Consider the following 20,381-nt stretch of genomic DNA (forward strand, 5'->3'; position numbering starts at 1 on the left):
ACCGGACTTCAGCTCGAGGACAGGAAGCCTTCTGGACTGCTTCGACTCATCCATGAACTCGCTGGTCCCGGGCTATCGGAGAGCCCAATCGTACGCGTACTTTGGCTACAAAGACTCCCGCAACACATTCAGGCCATTCTTACCGCACTACCCGACGACAATCTGTTACAACTAGCATCTGCAGCAGATAAAATCTCGGAAGTTTATCAAAAATCTGAATGTGAAACTATGGACAATAAACATCATAATGGCATCCCGAACTCGAATCCAAACATCAGTGCTATATTACAAAATTTACAAGAACAAATTTCGGCACTCACTCTAGAAGTCAGTCGACTTAAAACAACTCGGAGAGATGATCATGGACAGGCAAACATTAATTTCGAAAACCGGAATCCCAGCACCCGCCGCGAATGGCGTCATCCATCGACATCATACCCAAATTCCGCGCACCGACCTCGTTCCAGGTCACGTGGTAGACCGTTACACACTAATAACACTGTACACGGCTACTGCAGTTACCATGCAAAATTCGGTAACAAATCATATAATTGCACCAAACCATGTACTTTTATTAATAATAAGTCAAGAAACGACAGTGGAAAACCCGCAGTAGAGACGTGCGATTTTCCTCAAAAAACTTGTCGTCTCTTCATTCACGAACTCGTGACGCGACAGAAATTTTTAATTGACACTGGTGCTGACGTATCTCTTCTCCCAAGATCAAGCTGGAACTCGACCAATACGGTCACCACAGATACATGCCCCACCACATTATACAGTGCTAGTGGGAAACATATAAAATCATATGGTACAAAAACCATAAATCTCCAATTTGGCCTCCGCCGCGATATGAAGTGGAAGTTCATCATCGCAGACGTCTCGAAAGCCATTTTAGGAGCAGATTTCTTACACTTCTTCAACTTAAGCGTCAACTTGAAGAAAAGAACCCTAACGGACCAGTCAACAGGATTGCAGATTAGAGGAGTTTCGCTGCAAGGACCCTCATCTGGCATTTCAACACTGCCACACTGGTATGGAAAACCGATCTACACCGATCGCAAACCGATTACGTTTGCGTTCAGCAAGAAACAACGTCAAGCATATCTCCGGTCATCTCAACACCGTAGCAGATTCACCGACGTCAAACACATCTCCGGTCATCACAACACCGTAGCAGATACGCTGTCTCGAATAGAAGAGATAAACAGCCCCTTTGTTCCTCGAGACATGAGAGAACAAGCAATAGCCAACGTACACAACGTATGCCACCCAAGCGCCTCCGGCACCTCCAACAGCATACGTCAGAGATTCGTCTGGCCCAAAATGGCAAAGGAAACCAAAACCTTCGTCAAACAGTGCGTCGCTCGCCAGAAAGCAAAAATACCACGACACACAACTGCACCCACAGCGACGTACGGAAGAACATTTAGACTACCATCTGAATTCTTCACCACAACCCACCGCGAAGAAACCCACCGCGAAGAACCCGACACCTACGTCGGACGCCTACAAAAAAGGTTTAATGAGATGAAACCCACTCCCGCTAGTAACCACAGCGCTGGAAAATTTTTCATCCACAAGGATTTACCGCATTCATCACACGTTTATTCATCAATAGATCGACTGAAACCTGCATTCTTTCAAAGCACAGCAGAAATCCCATCAAGAAGAACCGTCACACAGCCTCTAATAACAAAAATGACAACTCGATCCGGAAGACATGTTCACTTCCCGGACAGATATCAAGCGCAGTAATAATTTGGCAATATCATAAGGCACAGTAATTAGCAAAAAAAACTAACCAGAAACCTGAGATTGACGTATCCATAAATTTCATAAATTAATTGTAACTATCATATCGCAAATGTCAGACAATCTAATAAATTACTGTTACTAAAACAAACAAAAAAACAATAAAATTTACTATCAATAATACGCATATATAAGCATCCTACAATAAAATCTTTATTATGTAAATATTCACAATACTATGTACTACGTCAAAAGTGCATTAATAAAAACAACAATAGAACTGTCATAACAAGCTATTTTAAATCATCGTAAACAATCATAGTATACACAGGTAGCTCACTACTACGCTAAGTACATTGCGACTAGCGCTCGCCGTTTATCAACAATTATGTTTACCTGTATATCATTTATGTACCTATTTACTACGGCGAATAAAAATTCGTACGGCCACAGCTACTATGCAACGGCGACATGGAGCCACTATTATTATTACTTTCCTGTCGCTAACCGAGCGCAATATTATCACAACATTATGTACCTTAGATTATAAATGGACTTGTGTTTTTATAAATTATGATTGACATTTTAAAATATTCATTGTTGTAATTATGTACTATATGTTACTTTTGTATCGCGTAGAGACGCTGGTGGGGAGGTATATGGGGACTACTTTAACTCGTCCCACATATGATAACACTAAATAATTACTCCGCCGTCTGAAGCCCCGGGAGAGCCAGGCGCGGACGGGAACGCAACTCTCTGCCATTCTAGTTTCAACTTTCGACCAAACCACCACTCTCTACTACCACCGTCTCTGCGTTCACTTAACTTGTAAATTCAATCTCGCAAATAAATTCAACTAAGATCGCAGACCTTTATCTTTCAATCATCAGAATTCCTTGAACACAGATTTACGATACCGGCAGCCATCGTAAATTACATTTATCCTGCCATACTGGTGATCCCGACTGTACACTGCCATACTGGTGATCCCGACGTTCACGCTGCCACAATACTAAATTTATTTCATTTAGTAACTAAATTATTAACATGGGAAGACAATTTATGTTTCCTATCCAATGTTACTCCCAAAAAATTTTCTTCAGAAGGGTTGGAGATTGGAGAATTTTTAAATAAAATTTGAACGGGGGGGTTTTTATGGCGAATTGAGAAGGTGACACTCTGAGTCTTTTGGATTGAAAGTTCAAGACAATTTAACGTGAGCAATGTGAAAAGGGCATTTACGGCTTCATTAAGGTATTTGACGGCGATAGGATGATTTTGGATGATAAGAAGAAAGCTATGTCATTTGCGAACTCAATAACTTTTACTTGTGGGGGAATAGTAACATGCATATCGTTTGTGTATATATTATACAGTAAGGGGGACAATACATCGCCTTGTGGTAAACGCTTCCAAACAGACCTACTTTGAGGAGAAATATCTGGAAGTTCAATGAAAATTTTTCTATCTAGAAATAGATTAATAATAGATTGGACAAACATGGGGGGAAGGCCAAGGCCTAGAAGTTTTTTTTCAGGATTGGGATTGAAACATTGTCAAAGGCGCCTTCTATATCTATAAAGACGGCAAGACAAACTTCCTGTTTAGAAATTGATAAATTAATATCAGTGCTGATGATGGCAAAATTAGTTAGATTTTAGACATAAATTCTAACTAATTTTCATCTAGTTTACTGACGGTTTATGAAGGAGTAATTGGCCTGTAGTTAGATCCAGAATTTGGTGATTTGTTTGTTTTTAAAATTGGGATGCCAGTCTGCCAGTCTGGAAGATTTTATTGAAGATGCTTAAGAAGTGATTTAAATCACTATCATTACTATTTCTGATTATGCTATAAGGTATAACATCTCTGCCTGGAGATCCTTGACTGTTGATAAACTATTTTTTAGCTAAATTAAGGCGAATGGAGAGTCTAACCAATGATTAGACATAGGAGTATAATAGATGGACGTTTTTTCATCTAAGTTAGGTTCAGAAGGGACAATTTTGTCCAAGAATTCATCTATCCATTTAGAATGAGACGCTCGAGGAGATGGTGAACTGAAGGAAGATCGAAATTTGAAGGTTTTCGAATGTTGTCGGCATCAAACTGTGGTTTTTAATAATTGGGGTAACTACAGCAGACTTAAGTGGCTCTGCGAAGTAACCTGGTCTTATTAAACACGTGAACCAGGAAGGGGATAACACTTTGCAACATTTCATGAGAAGCCACGTTGGGATAGGGTCTAGAGTACATTGTTTGTTTGGCGAACTAAGGATCAACTTTCCTACTTCTTCCAGAGTTGTAAGTTTAAAGGATGACAGTATCCCTGTGAAATTAGCTGTAAATATTGGCGGAGGGGCAGAAGATGTGGTGGCGCGTATGGTTTCTATTTTTTTACAGAAAAACATAGAAAAGGCCTTCGGTGTAATTTCTGTAGCAGTTGGAACAGTATTATCAGCGATGATAGTTTTGACCGAGTTCCAGAGACGTCGTGGATTTTTCGTGGATCAGATTATTGGAGTCAATTTTATTGATCCAATAATCGGATCTTTTGACACTTATTTTGCTTCTGTACTCATTTTGAGCAGTTATCCCATCATCTCGTGTAGTATCATCCGGGGTTGGTTAAATTAAAGTGTTTAATAAGAGATGGTTATTTATGTATTCTAATGGGATATTATAACAAGAGTAAATAATAAGTACGGTACTATGGAAGTAGTACCGATACAGATCAATATCTTAGTAACTTTGTTGATATCAGTAAAAATAAACTTGAAAAGTTTGTTATGTAAAGCATGTTTGTATTTACCATTCTACACAGACTCAAACAAAATCTTCGAAACACTAGACGTCATGTCAATAAGACAACTTTACGCCAAAACTGCTCTCCTACACCTCATCCATAATAATCTTCATATTACAAATAAAGAAAAAGCCATAATAAAAACCAGGCCTCAACAAATAAAATACTGAACATTCCCATAACACACAAGTGTGTGTCCAAGTGTGTGGTACACGGACAAAGACACTTTCAATACTACGCAACCAAACTTTTTAACAGTATGCCCATTACTTTGAAACAATTATTGACTACAAACACATCTACAAACTTTCTCAAAAACATATCGTAGCCTGGATATAAAAATAATAATAAATAAAAAGATATTCACTTTTTGCAAAAGATTATAATTCCAAACCAAACATAACCAAAATATAGTAAGTGAAATTAAATATTATACACGTTCTTCAAGAATTATCAAAAATACATACACTCACATATAAATGTGTGTTTATATGCTTCAATATATGTCTGTGAAAAAAAAAACTTTCTACCACAACACATAAATACCTGTCACCCTTAATCACAAACACGTTAACACCTCAGCACAGGTTCTCCTAGTGAGGTGTTCACGTAACATACAATATCACCCACACACAGTTTTACCTATATCAACCTATGTTCTTTATTTTTTATACCTTTTTTCTGTACTTTTTTCTCTGTACTGCAATTTAAACCACTGTAAACATTTGTAAAATGTGTATTCAAGAATAGACATAAATAAGTAAATAAATTTAGCAAACCTTTATTACACTAGATTGTATGTTTTACAGAAAATAGCTAAAGTTTGATAAGTGTACTATAATAATATAATAACGAAGTTAATGTAAGTGTGTAAAAATTTCTCAGAAATCCTTTATGAACCAAAAAATCGACATGCAAAGTGAACCATTGCGCAGATAATGACTGTGTTTGAATATCGACATGGAAAGTGACTTGTTATGAAGCGGTGTTAAGTCTTATTTAAAAGTAATTATTTAAAACACCTCTTCAGAACAAGTACCATTCATAGCATTAATTTTGATTAAAATTATAGAGAGCACGGTCTGGCAACAAATAGACCGCCGGGCAGTCTATTGTTTGTTTCCGTTTCCTTTCGCTGGGTACTCTGGAATTGTTACACGAGCGGGACGGCCGTGTAATGATCGCACAGTCAATTAGATTATAATTCATTTTTACCCTGGATGGGCGATCGTATTAAAAAAGTGTACATCAGTATTCCTGATGCGGGTTATTCGGTTCTTTTTTACAAAAACCAAGTCGGTGCAGGCTCTATTAAATAAACGTCCGTATAATGGATGACCGTGTGTGTGTTCGTGAAGATCACAAATAATGTTCTACTGAAGTTTATATACGCGATCCCTTGCAAATCGTTATTCCGCGGACTCCGGGAAATGAAGCATTCACCTCAAGTGGCGCGATACAAGCCGTATTTTTCTTAATAAGATACGGATAATAAAATCACAAGCCCGGACGGCACCCGCTCAAGTAATCTGCCGATCAGCTCAATGGATGGATTCGCTCCATTAATGTTACATAAACGATAGACCCGATACGCTCCAGAACCGCTTATCAGCCACCTTGTCGGAGACGCTGGACCCGTCTCCTGGACCAAAGCCCTGATGGTGCCAGCTCGATCTGTCTGGGACAGACCACCGCCGGCCGTATGGAAGCTCCCCGCTCACTTTCCGTAATTAAGTGGTTAATCAGTTTTAGATAGAATTAAGAACCAATTTTTGATCCCTGGGGGTAAGTGCCGAGTCATAATATGTAACATGTTTACTTAAATATATTCTCCATGTTTTATAATGTGCAAAAACAAAACTACTGCTTTCATTTCACTACAATCAGTAGAACCTGTAATCCTTTGTGTGCCCATGCCTTGGCGACAGTTTCATGCTCTGCCCATCCCGAACATTACTCGAGGACCGAGTATTGGCGCGCAGAAAATCTGCAAAGTTCGGGATGGCATTTAATATAAAATATGGCCGGTAACAATTGGCGCCTCAACGTGTTTTGGCTCGTGGTGATTGCATGTTGTGCTGATTTTGGTGAAATGTTTCATGATTAATTGACATAATATTGTATCACATATGTCAAGTGATTTGAATATTGTTTCATAACCTCAAATACACTCAGTATTCTTGTAACGATAATTCATAATTTGCGTTATTCTATGGTAAAATCTTGCGTAAACTTTCATCTTTCATGAAATCTATGATTTATCTATGCTTTTGTAGCTGTCAAATTTTATGTCAACACTAATTGGTAAACAAGATGATTATATGGGAGGTTATGTCAAACTGTCTAATTCATAATTATTTACGATTATTTTACGATGTCATTCACTTGTTTGATCAAGGCATATTTGCGTTTTATAATATTATTAGATTTTTACGCTAATATACATAATATTAAAAACATTTATGTCGGCGTTCTACAATACAAATTGTAAGTCCACATTACAATCGATATGCGTTTTAATTACTCGTAAGTCAACAAACACTCAATATTATTTATATACATACCTACGTCATTTTTTTTCGCCCAAATTAAATGATATCTTTGATTGACAATTACATTAGGCCGACGTTTAATAACGTTTCACAATATAATAGGGTGGTCCATTTTTCGCAATTCTCATTAGGGTGGAGCATATTTTTTTTAACAATTTTTTTTTGTTTTTTTTCACAATTGTACAATAGAAGTTGAGCTAATATTACGTCTAATGATACTACAGCCGTCAATGAAGAGTTTCTTTTGTTTTATAAACAAAAAAAAATTAAATATTTATTTTTCTCTTCTTTTACTTCTTTCTTTCTATCTGAACATCAAAGAACGTAATCATGTCTTCACCAATACCAATACCAAATATCAATGGGGCTTCGAAGGAGGTTCTCATTAAAGAACTTAAAGACAGGAATATTGATCCATCGTCGACTTCTCATGAGTTACGTTTACAGGCGCGCGCTTATAATAAAGAGATTAAAATACCTGCTATAAGTGAAGTGAATTCTGAATCATCGGATTCTGAATTAGACGACACAACCATTAAGAAAGCCCACATAATTAAACAAACGAAGATTATTTATAGGGACTCACACTCAAATAACGTAGACGGTTGGAAACTGAAATATGACGGAAAAAGTAGTGTAAGGGAATTCTTACTATTAATTGAGGAGAAATGTAGGACAAAAAATTTTAACCAGGATCATCTTGTACGCGTTTTTCCTGATCTTTTAGAAGGTTTAGCACTCCTGTGGTTCAGGTCTATTTACACTCAGGATTTGAAATGGGACGATCTTTCAAAACTTTTGATAAGACAATTTGAAGCAAACGACCTTCAAACAGATCTTAAGGTAAAACTATTTAACATGACACAACCTAAAGGTATGTCAGTGCTAGAATTCACTCTCAGAATGAAATCATTAAACAATATGCTTGAAGCTAAACTACCGGAATTAGAACTTTTGCGGTTGGCAAAAAAAGCTTTATTGCCTATGTATACAAATTTACTAGTCTCAAGAGATATATCGACATTCGAGCAATTGACTACTCATGCAGGCAACTTGGAATCTTATGCATCACTGTCGGATGATTTCGTATCTTTCAACGTTTCTCAACCAAAAGTAGACTTACCTGTCACTAATAAACCGGAGAAATTTGATAGTACTGCTAGACAAACACCTAATTTTAATAATAATAATATGCATAGACACCAAGGTTATAACCAAAATCAGTACAGAAAACCAAATAACAACAATTATTCCAACAACTATACTAAAGTTAGTCTTGGAAACAGAGATAATAATTATAAATACAATAAACCGTCTTCTTCTACTTCTAACACATATATAAAAACTGAACACGAAAATTCTAGAACGTTTTACAATAAACCATTCTGTTCATATTGTAAACTATCGGGACACGTTATAGAAGATTGCAGGAAGAAAAATTCAAGGTCTAACAATCCTAAAGTGGGAGCTATCAATGACAAAGCTCATAAAAAGTCAAAAAACTAGGTCGGAGTCTCTCTTGCTACAAGCCGTCCTTGGCGCAGAGGAAAAGCGAGTGGGAGAGTTGGCTCCGAATAGTTGATAAATTTCTTTCATCCCCATCAACCGGAACAGTGGGCCCGCTGCCACGGGAGATGGCTATTGAAAATGATAACCGTCCTTATACTTATGTACATATTATAAATAATTTCTACAGTGGAATGCTAGACAGCGGCGCTTCATTGTCATGTCTAGGAGGCAATAGTTATAAAATTTTTAAGGAATTAGGTATTAAGTTAGTTAAAGTTAAGTTTAGTGTTTATACAGCGGACGGTTCAAACCAACCAGTCTTAGGGACAATGTCATTGCCGGTCACGTATAAATCATCCACAAAGGAAATTCTTTTCTACGTCATCCCGACATTGTCGCCTTCAATTATTCTAGGAGTTAACTTTTGGAAGGAGTTCCACATCGCACCGGAACTGTTTTCGAAAGCTACTCTTCCTGTTTCGGAAGGAAATATTAGTGGGTTGCGGGCTATTCGGCCAGCCTCATCCCTAACTATTGAAGAGAACAGGGAACTCTCTAAAATAGTTAAAAAATTCGAGTCAATTTCTTTTGAAAAAAAGGGGTTAGGTCTAACACACTTAGTTAAACACAAAATAATTACAACAGGACCACCCATCAAACAGCGGTATTACCCTCTTTCACCCGCACGGCAGAAACAATTAGAAACAGAAGTTGATGAAATGCTAAAATTAGGGGTTATTCAACCTTCTCGTTCACCATGGTCCAGTCCAGTAATAATTGTAACAAAAAAAGACGGAACAGCTAGATTCTGCCTTGATTCTCGAAAAATTAATAACGTCACGGTACGTGATAGTTACCCTCTTCCCTATATTGCGCGTATCCTAGATAAACTGGGCGGTGCCAGATATGTTTCCTCGATTGACCTCTCCAAGGCATTTTGGCAAATAGCCTTGGACAAAAAATCATGTGAAAAGACAGCATTTGTTGTTCCTGGGCGGGGCCTCTTTGAGTTCACTCGCATGCCGTTTGGTTTGAAAAATGCTCCTAGCGAATTACAAAGACTAGCGGATGCATTGTTTGGACCTGATTTCGATGATAATGTTTTTTGCTATTTAGATGACCTTATATTAGTATCGGAAGACTTGAAATCACATTTAAACTTGTTAAATCGGGTGTACGAACGTCTACGAGACGCGGGTCTCACCATTAACTTAAAAAAGTCAGAATTTTGTAAAGCCGAGCTTAAATACTTGGGCTATATGGTAGATTCTCAGGGACTTCGCACTGATCCAAGTAAGATAGATAGTATTAAAGATTTTCCTATACCGAAAAATGCTAAACAAATTCGGGCATTTGTTGGCCTGTGCGGTTACTTTAGACGGTTTATCAAGGGATTTTCAAGCATTGCAGCTCCTTTAACAAGTATTACTGGTTCAAATAAGGGAATTAGTAATTTTAAATGGTCACCGGAAGCTGAATCCGCATTTATTGCACTAAAGCAAGCACTTACTTCTGCCCCAGTCTTAAGTTGTCCAGATTTTTCGAAACCCTTCGCTATACACTGTGACGCAAGCTCCGTAGGCATTGGGGGGGTATTAATTCAAACTATAGATGGACAGGAGCACCCTATTGCTTATTTTTCGAGATGCTTAAACGTTCACGAACGTAATTATGGAATAACTGAGCGCGAACTTTTAGCCGTACTAGACTCCGTTACACACTTTAGACCATACATTGAAGGAACTCATTTTACAGTTGTAACCGACCACTCAAGCCTAAAATGGTTAGGTTCTCTGTCCAACCCCAGCGGTCGTCTCGCGCGTTGGAGTTCACGCCTATCCCAATTCTCGTTTGACGTAATCCATCGTAAAGGTACTCAACACATAGTCCCAGATGTCCTTTCGCGAATGGATCTTGCCGAAATCTCCATTATAGATTCAGGAAATATTCAAGATGAGTGGTATCAAAATATTTGGAAGGGTTGTCAAGAATTTCCCCAACGTTTTCAGAACTTCCAAATTCGGGAAAACGAACTATTTCGTCACACGAAAACTCGTTTAGCACTGTGTGAAGACACTGCGTGGAAAAAAGTAATTCCTCAAGAAAAAAGATTAGACATTTTAAGTAGTGTTCACGAGTCTATTCGATCTTGTCACCCCGGCGTTTTTAAAACTTATAAAAAAGCACAATTACGGTATTTTTGGCCAAATATGTACAGAGACATTAAACAATTTGTAAATCGCTGTACGGTCTGTAAGGCCCACAAAATCAGTACGGCCTCACCTAACGGTATTTCATCACATCCAAAAAAAAGTTACACGTCCAATGCAAATGTTATCGTTGGATTTGGTAGGTCCATTACCGAGAAGTTACTCTGGTTTTACCGTTATTTTATCCTGTGTCGATGTTTTTTCAAAGTTTACCTGGCTGTTCCCGTTGCGCAAAGGTACCGCGCGAAGCATTGTGAAGAGTTTAGAAGAAAGTATCTTTCTTGTACATGGCGTACCGCGCACCATTGTTTGTGATAACGGCCGTCAGTTTGTATCCAAAGAATTTAAGGACTTATTAAATAATTATAATATACCTCCTCCGTTTTATAACTCTTATTATACCCCTCAAAATAATGTGGTAGAGAGATATAACCAAACTTTGGGCACCGCATTATCGATATTAGTTGAATCAGACCACCGTAATTGGTCAAAATTTTTACCACAAATACAATCAGCTATGAACAATTCCGTAAATTGCGCTACGGGTTTTACACCTTATTTTCTAATGCATGGTCGGGAGCAAATATTAGACGGTGATTTGCATCGTAACCCTATAGCTGATACGGAATCTAATTCACAAAATTGTACTAGTCAGAGAATCTACGCACAAAAATTAGAAGAACTGTCATCAGTTTATGAGCAAGTCTCAGATGCTTTACTAAAAGCTTATCAAAAAGGAGCAAACCATTATAACCTGCGGAGAAAACATGTTAGTTTTCAAGTCGGAGACAGGGTTTGGCGTAGAAATTTCGTCCAATCAAACGCTTTAAATTACTTTGCACAGAAACTAGCTCCACGCTTTGTGCAAAATATAGTCGTGAAGAAAAAATCAGACTTAATCTATACATTAGCAGACCTCAAAGGTAAGGAAACTGGTAACTTTCACGTGAAAGACATCGTCAAGTCAGAAAATATACCGGATTAATATGTTTCTGATAGTGCTTTGGTGGGTCTGGCCACCCTACCAAGTACTCTCAATTAATTAATATTTCAAATATTTTTCAATGCACGGGAGCACAAAGCGGCTTGATCACCCGAGTTGGAGCGACCCAGCATTATGACAGTCCTTAGTCCTGTCCTAGTTAATTTTCTTTTAGAAAATATAGAAATTTCGTAAAATGGTTAGTATAATCGGTAAATAATAGAAAGAAACATAATAAAATTAGTATAACACTCTAGTATCCTACTCGAGTTTGTTACACGACAATGATGTTGTTCAGATAAGCTTATAAGACAATAATTAAAAAAAAAAAAAAAAACGACGTGAAATATGGCTTTGACTAAACAAGTGAAAGTTAGGTAGCATGGGATATATAAACTGCCCAAATCTTGGAATGCACGGTGATACTTTCCCACTATCCCCGTATATTCTAGGTTTCTTAATATATACTTATGTGCATATTGTATACGTTCGCCCGTTACTTAGAAAGTGAAGATGTACCGGTCCAGTACATCTTTGTTTTCTAAGCAGTTTTAAAAATTTTATTATTAAGAATTGAATTTTACCAAATATATTTTTGTTTACTTTATTATAATTATCTTGTCATGTTTGGAAATGGTATACTTATGTTAGTACTCTTGATATTTTGTTTAATAATTTCATAGTAATTAATGATACAATTATAAGAGCTGGTTCAGCATATGTCTTTTCCTTAAATTCCTTCTATAACTTTAGTTATATTTAGTAAAAGTAAGTTTTATCTATAAATTAGTACAATAATACAATTTTCTACCAATTGCACCATTTACAACAATGGATGTATACAATTTTCGACCAATGGCTCCATTTACAACAATGGATGTATACAATCTTCGACCAATGACTCCATTTACAACAATGGATGTATACTACTACTAATTGCACCACATCTATAAGATTGGTTGTTGACAGTTCCACTCGATTAAACCACCTTACACACCTGCGTGTGTGTAAAGGTTAAAAGTTTTTTCTACTATTACGAAATAATGCTTTCCAAGGATGATTATTTTGTCTTATTGTATAAATTCTCTTCGAAAGACTTACCCAATAACCAGGTCAGGTAGAGTAGATAGAATTTCTTCGAAGTGTGTTTTATCTCCAACGGAGAAGTAGACTCAGTGAAAAGTGAGGGTTGGTTTACCTCCCAAAAAAAAAAGTGTTGCCTGAGTGGCTTATCGCCCTATTAAAGGGCCAGTGAAGCTTTAACGCTTAAGTTGTTTAGATGTGTTGAGAAGAACAATAATATTTTTTTATATACCTACAGGTTTACCTACAATTTTGTTTAAGAATATTTTCCGTCACAGATGTAACGCTAACGGCAGTCTTCGACAATCGTCAATTTATCATCACCCGGTATTCCGATACTGTGGGTGCTTGCAGACTCCGTTCACGTAATATCTTCTAAAATTTGTAATTAAGTTACATTAATCTTAAGTTATCTTTAAGTTCTAGAATGGATGAATCGCAGGCTCAACCATCCGGCTGCACGCTCGATGGGTGCGATTGAAGCTGCGGCACACCCATTCATCATAAGTTTTGCTATCCAAATCGTAGATTTTGTCTTATTCCTTACTTATCTTACAAATTATGATGCTCATGTATAATTGTTGATTGTTTTTTTTAGAAACCCAGAGGATCTTTTCAAGCTTAGTTATTGCAGTTGTAGTTTTTTTTAGAGTTGTATTAATGTTTGGGGACAAACATTTGTGTGGCGCGGGGGGTAATGTTATGAAGCGGTGTTAAGTCTTATTTAAAAGTAATTATTTAAAACACCTCTTCAGAACAAGTACCATTCATAGCATTAATTTTGATTAAAATTATAGAGAGCACGGTCTGGCAACAAATAGACCGCCGGGCAGTCTATTGTTTGTTTCCGTTTCCTTTCGCTGGGTACTCTGGAATTGTTACACGAGCGGGACGGCCGTGTAATGATCGCACAGTCAATTAGATTATAATTCATTTTTACCCTGGATGGGCGATCGTATTAAAAAAGTGTACATCAGTATTCCTGATGCGGGTTATTCGGTTCTTTTTTACAAAAACCAAGTCGGTGCAGGCTCTATTAAATAAACGTCCGTATAATGGATGACCGTGTGTGTGTTCGTGAAGATCACAAATAATGTTCTACTGAAGTTTATATACGCGATCCCTTGCAAATCGTTATTCCGCGGACTCCGGGAAATGAAGCATTCACCTCAAGTGGCGCGATACAAGCCGTATTTTTCTTAATAAGATACGGATAATAAAATCACAAGCCCGGACGGCACCCGCTCAAGTAATCTGCCGATCAGCTCAATGGATGGATTCGCTCCATTAATGTTACATAAACGATAGACCCGATACGCTCCAGAACCGCTTATCAGCCACCTTGTCGGAGACGCTGGACCCGTCTCCTGGACCAAAGCCCTGATGGTGCCAGCTCGATCTGTCTGGGACAGACCACCGCCGGCCGTATGGAAGCTCCCCGCTCACTTTCCGTAATTAAGTGGTTAATCAGTTTTAGATAGAATTAAGAACCAATTTTTGATCCCTGGGGGTAAGTGCCGAGTCATAATATGTAACATGTTTACTTAAATATATTCTCCATGTTTTATAATGTGCAAAAACAAAACTACTGCTTTCATTTCACTACAATCAGTAGAACCTGTAATCCTTTGTGTGCCCATGCCTTGGCGACAGTTTCATGCTCTGCCCATCCCGAACATTACTCGAGGACCGAGTATTGGCGCGCAGAAAATCTGCAAAGTTCGGGATGGCATTTAATATAAAATATGGCCGGTAACAGACTCATTGCGCGGCTAATGACTGTGTTTGAATATCGACATGGAAAGTGATTCATTGCACGGATAATGACTGTGTTTGAATATCAACATGCAAAGTGAAGCATTGCGCGGAAAACGACTATGTTTAAATATCGACATGCGAAGTGACCCGCTGCGCGGATAATCACTGTGTTCGAATATCGACATGGAAAGTGATTCATTGCACGGATAATGACTGTGTTTGAATATATGAATATTGTTTCAGAATTGCAGCTTCCTGGAGTCAGTAGAATTTACATTAATGACCACTTAACCTCTAAAAACCAACATCTTCTAAAACAATGTCGAGATATAAAAATGGAAAAAAAAATTCGCTACTGCTGGGTAAAAAACTCCAAAATATTCGTTCGTGTAAGTGATTCAACCCCTATAATGTTAATTTTTGATCAAGATGATGTCAACAGACTCTCCAAATTGAAGACACTTCAACCTGCCTTACAAACGCAGGCCCCTTTAGAAAATTAACCTTACATGTCAAATATAATCTCTGGCAAGGATGGAAATATCTGAATATTGTACACAATTTGTCATTCGTTGCAAAACACGAATTATCACCATGTGTTAAGTACAAAATACTACCAAATACTTATGAAATAATGTTAAGTCATAGTAATATTGTTATTTTTAGGGCTTGTTTACAATTCATTAATCATGTGAATATGTCCATAGATATACCTATCAATCTGTCAAAACTAAAGTCTCTTGGAATCATAGACAATATAATTTACCAGAAACAAACACATAATTCGGATGTTCAAAATTACCCCCAGTCACAAAATATTTATTTTATATTTATAAAATATTTTCCAGCCAATTTCACAAACATAATATATAAAATGCTTAACTTATATTTTAAAAATGTGCGAGGTCTTCCCACAAAAACTCATAACTTCTTAAATCAGGTCCTTTTGAACAATTTTGATATTTATCTTATATGCGAAACTTGGCTAAAGGAATTTATCCATGAAAATAATTTTGTTGAAAATATGTACGAGTATTTAGAAAAGATTGTGATTACTCTTATTTTTCTCACTCTTAGTATACTGACAGATCTTTTAGTTTATAGCAAGTACTTAACCGGTTTTTTATCTTTGTATCAGTCTATTTCAATCGCTACAAATGTGTATTATTATTGTAACCATGAAAATGTAATGTTTTGGATTTCTAAACTTAGGATCCCTTTAGAATTTTTAATTTTTTTAATACTATTATACATTTTTCAATACCAACATTTCAATTATATCTCTACATATTCAATTAATCTCTTCTATGTTTTCGAAATTCAACATATTCCATTATTATTGTTTACACATATGTTTGACCTATATACTCCATTCAAATGCATGTTCTCGGTGAATTGAATATATATTATCAAAATGTTAGAGGTCTGCGAACTAAGACTCATGTATTTCTTTCCAGCGTTCTTAATGCCAATTATGACGTAATATGCTTGACTGAGACTTGGCTTCTGCCAAGTATATTTGACTCGGAATTATTTGATAACCGTTATGTAGTGTATCGTTGTGATCGCGACTATGTGCGGTTGGGACAGGCGCTCGGCGGTGGATCACTGATTGCAGTGCGCCGCGAACTGCCGACGTGCCCCTCAACCTCTCTCCCTCCTGTTCAACGCGCAGAAATAGCGACAGCAACTCTTGCACTAGGCCCTAGTGGGCATGTTTCTAAACTACGTATATACTGTTCATACTTCGTGCAGGGCGCGGAGCAGATTAAATCTTTAAGTGACTTTTTTGAATTTATATCTGCGTTGTATACAAATTTCCCCAATGATGAATTCCTTCTATTAGGAGACTTCAACATATCACATGCCCCATGGCTTCTGCCTTTGACCGCAGACGGTGCTTTATTACTTAACGGATCCTCAATCGATGCACTTACTTCAACTCTCTCTGATTTCTTAGACTTTACTGGCTTCCGTCAATTCAACAACCAACTTAATATAAACGAACGTATTCTCGACCTGGTAATCTCGAGTAACGTGTGCACGGTAAGTGGTTGCAACACTCCACTAGTGCCAGAAGATGCACATCACCGCTCCTTAGAGTTGGCGCTGCGCATATCCCGCGAGCCTTCCCTCCAAACCCCGCGATCGCGCACGGTCCGCTCCTATCACCGCGCTGACTATGTACTGATTAATAGCGCCTTGGCAGCCGTTGACTGGACAACGACCTTAAACAGCAGTAATGTAGACTCACTCACAGCGCGTTTCTATTCTGAATTAAATAAGGTAATTGACGCACACGTACCATCCAGAACAGTTAACATAGACTCTAGATATCCTCCGTGGTACAGCTCTGCCTTAAAAAAAGTAATTAAAGAAAAACTTAAATTTCATAAAAAATACAAAATTTATAACCGTTACTCAGACTATCATACTTTCTCTCTTCTTCGAGAACGACAAAAGTGCATGCAGAAAGTATGCTATGACAATTTCATTAATATGGCCGAATCTAATATTAATACCGATCCCAAACATTTCTGGACATTTGTTAAATCTAAGCAAAAAAGCTCTGAACTACCTAACAATATGTATCTTAACTCTCAGCATGTATCGGGTGGGGAAGCTATAAGTAACTTATTCAATATACATTTCCAATCCTCCTTCGAATCCCACACCCCGTGCACCTCGTATACCACTCAAGTATATAATCCAAACACCTCAGTACTCAATCTAAGTAATGTTAATATGGACGCTGAATTAGTTTGTAAATATCTTAAATCATTAGACCCTACCAAAGGCAGTGGGCCTGATGGTATACACCCAGTGTTTTTAAAGAATTGCGCTGGTGTTTTATGTTATCCGCTAAGTCAAATATTTAAAACCTCACTGTCTTCTGGCATTTTTCCGCAGCAATGGAAAAGCTCATATGTTGTACCTATTTTAAAAAAAGGAGACAAGCACAATATTGAAAATTACAGACCGATCTCTAAACTAAATGTAATTGGTAAGCTTTTTGAAAAAATTGTTTATGATAATATTTTTCCTTGTATACGGCCACACATCATTCCGAATCAACACGGCTTCATGACCAAAAAATCAACAGAAACTAACCTTTGTGAGTTTGTTGACACAGTCCTTGTTGCTATGGATAACGGATATCAAATAGATGTAGTCTACACAGACTATTCCAAAGCCTTTGATAAAATCCCACACAGCATTTTAATTGAGAAAGTCGAAGCAATGGGTATACACGGTGACCTCCTTCGTTGGTTAGCCTCTTACCTCTACAATCGTACACAAGCTGTAACTGTTCATGGGTTTTGCTCTAGTTTCGTGCCCGTAACCTCAGGAGTACCCCAGGGATCTCACCTTGGCCCCCTTTTATTTAATATCTTTATGAATGACGTTAGCATAATTATCCGTAAATCTCAGCTATACTTATATGCTGATGACAAAAAGATAGTCAAAATCATAAAGTCTGAGATGGATTGCATAGAACTCCAGCATGACCTTGACTCTCTGGTGAATGAATATTGTTTAAAAAATCACCTTCTTTTGAATGCAGACAAATGCAGCGTCATATCTTACTCTCGAAAGAAACACACAATATTATATCCCTACAATATTAAAAACAAACCCTTAAACAGGGTAAATGTGATTAGAGATCTTGGAGTCCTAATGGACAGTAAGCTTCTTTTTCAATCTCATATCGAGCATATTACGTCGAAGGCTTTGAAAATGCTGGGATTTATACTTAGAGTATGTTCAGTTTTCAAAAATCCACAAACATTTAAGATTCTCTACATATCTTACGTCCGAAGCCACCTAGAGTATGCATCAACAGTGTGGAACCCTCATAATTCTACATATAAATCAAACATAGAAAGAGTTCAGAAAAAGTTTTTGAAATATGTCTCTTATCGCATGCGAAATGATGAAAACAATGTGTCCATGAACTTTAAAACTCTTGATCAACGCCGAGATATCAGAGACCTAGTAATGCTATATAAGATAATCCACTATTTTATTGATAGCCCATACCTTTTACAAAATATTCATTTCAGATGTCCATTAAGAGTAACTCGATCTCCGGACACATTTTATATTCCTAAGAGCAATACTAATTATGTTGAAAATGTATTTATAAGAAGAAGCTGTAGCACCTTTAATAGATTATGCACAAATATCGATGTGTTTAACACGAGCCTCGCAGGATTCATAGCATTCCTAAGAGAGTAGCGTTCGATCGTTGCGGGAAACTTAGTAGTGTTAGTGTGTGTATTGTTTTTGTATGGGTTGAATCTGTAGTCTTTTTATTTTTTTTGGAGATTTTCCTTTTCTACTAGTTAGTATTTATATTGTATTGTATTATTTATATTCATATGTTTTTCTACCAATGAATCTTCTGTGGAAACTTTACTGGTTTATGCAACTTGGTAAAAATGATTTGTATTAAAATATATTTGTATAACTGTTTGTTTCCCAAATAAAATAAAATAAAATAAAATATCAACATGCAAAGTGAAGCATTGCGCGGAAAACGACTATGTTTAAATATCGACATGCGAAGTGACCCGCTGCGCAGATAATCATTATGTTCGAATATCGACATGCGAAGTGACCCGACCCGTTTCGTTTTACATACGTTACGTTAACATAAACTTTTGATTTTAAAGTGACCCATTGCGCAGATAATTACTGTATTTGAAAATCGACATGCAAAGTGAACCATTGCGCGGATAATGACTGTGTTTGAATATCGACATGGAAAGTGATTCATTGCACGGATAATGACTGTGTTTGAATATTAACATGCAAAGTGAAGCATTGCGCGGAAAACGACTATGTTTAAATATTGACATGCGAAGTGACCCGCTGCGCAGATAATCATTATGTTCGAATATCGACATGCGAAGTGACCCGACCCGTTTCGTTTTACATAAGTTACGTTAACATAAACTTTTGATTTTAAAGTGACCCATTGCGCGGATAATTACTGAATTTGAAAATCGACATGCAAAGTGAACCATTGCGCGGATAATTACTGAATTTGAAAATCGACATGCAAAGTGAACCATTGCGCGGATAATTACTGTATTTGAAAATCGACATACAAAGTGAACCATTGCGCGGATAATGACTGTGTTTGAATATCGCACATAAACTTTTTGATATCCAGTTGAATTTAAGATGTTATTTTTTTATTTGATAATGTTATTATCTAGTTTTTTATTATTTTGACGGCTGTTTCAGCGCTCAAAGCCATTATCAAACTGTGGTTTAGCCACTTTGAGACGACTTATTTATTTTACTGACCCACTAGTCAATAGCAATTCGTTACTAATACAAACTAAAATTCTTGCAGAACCAAATGGCAGATTATCAAATTTGACTTATTAAAATAGGTTTATAAAAGAATAAACTTATTTCTACGACTTAAACACAATAACAATAAAAACAAGGATTAGAAAAGAGATTCATTACAATTTGTTATTGCCTTTGACATCAATTCAACTAAAATTCAGCCACGTTAAGCCGTCCAAAGCAGCTTATTTGGAACCTGCGCTTTTTCTGTTTGCCAGAAAAAGTTGCCTGAAAAGTTTATTGAGATATTATGAACCTCGAGCGACATTTTACGACTAGCTTTCATATTCAGGTTTATTTATTTTTCTGGCTTCTCTCGTTCTTCTAAAGTTTTAAAGACGATTGCAGTTGTAAGCTCT

At 37.0% G+C, this 20,381-nt stretch overlaps 1 protein-coding gene across 1 annotated transcript in view; it reads left to right on the top strand.

Moving 5' to 3' along the window:
* Window positions 1-852: 852 nt before the first annotated feature.
* LOC149421348 (zonadhesin-like) overlaps window positions 853-20,381 on the top strand; it is a 122,737-nt gene continuing 103,208 nt past the window's right edge. The window contains exon 1 of the mRNA XM_089635498.1: window positions 853-1,549. Coding sequence (XP_089491624.1) covers window positions 853-1,549 — 697 coding nt within the window. The remainder of the gene's footprint in view (window positions 1,550-20,381) is intronic.

Source organism: Hesperophylax consimilis, chromosome 9 (genome assembly GCF_061612785.1).
Source record: "Hesperophylax consimilis isolate HC1 chromosome 9, BYU_Hcon_1.0, whole genome shotgun sequence".
Taxonomy (NCBI): domain Eukaryota; kingdom Metazoa; phylum Arthropoda; class Insecta; order Trichoptera; family Limnephilidae; genus Hesperophylax; species Hesperophylax consimilis.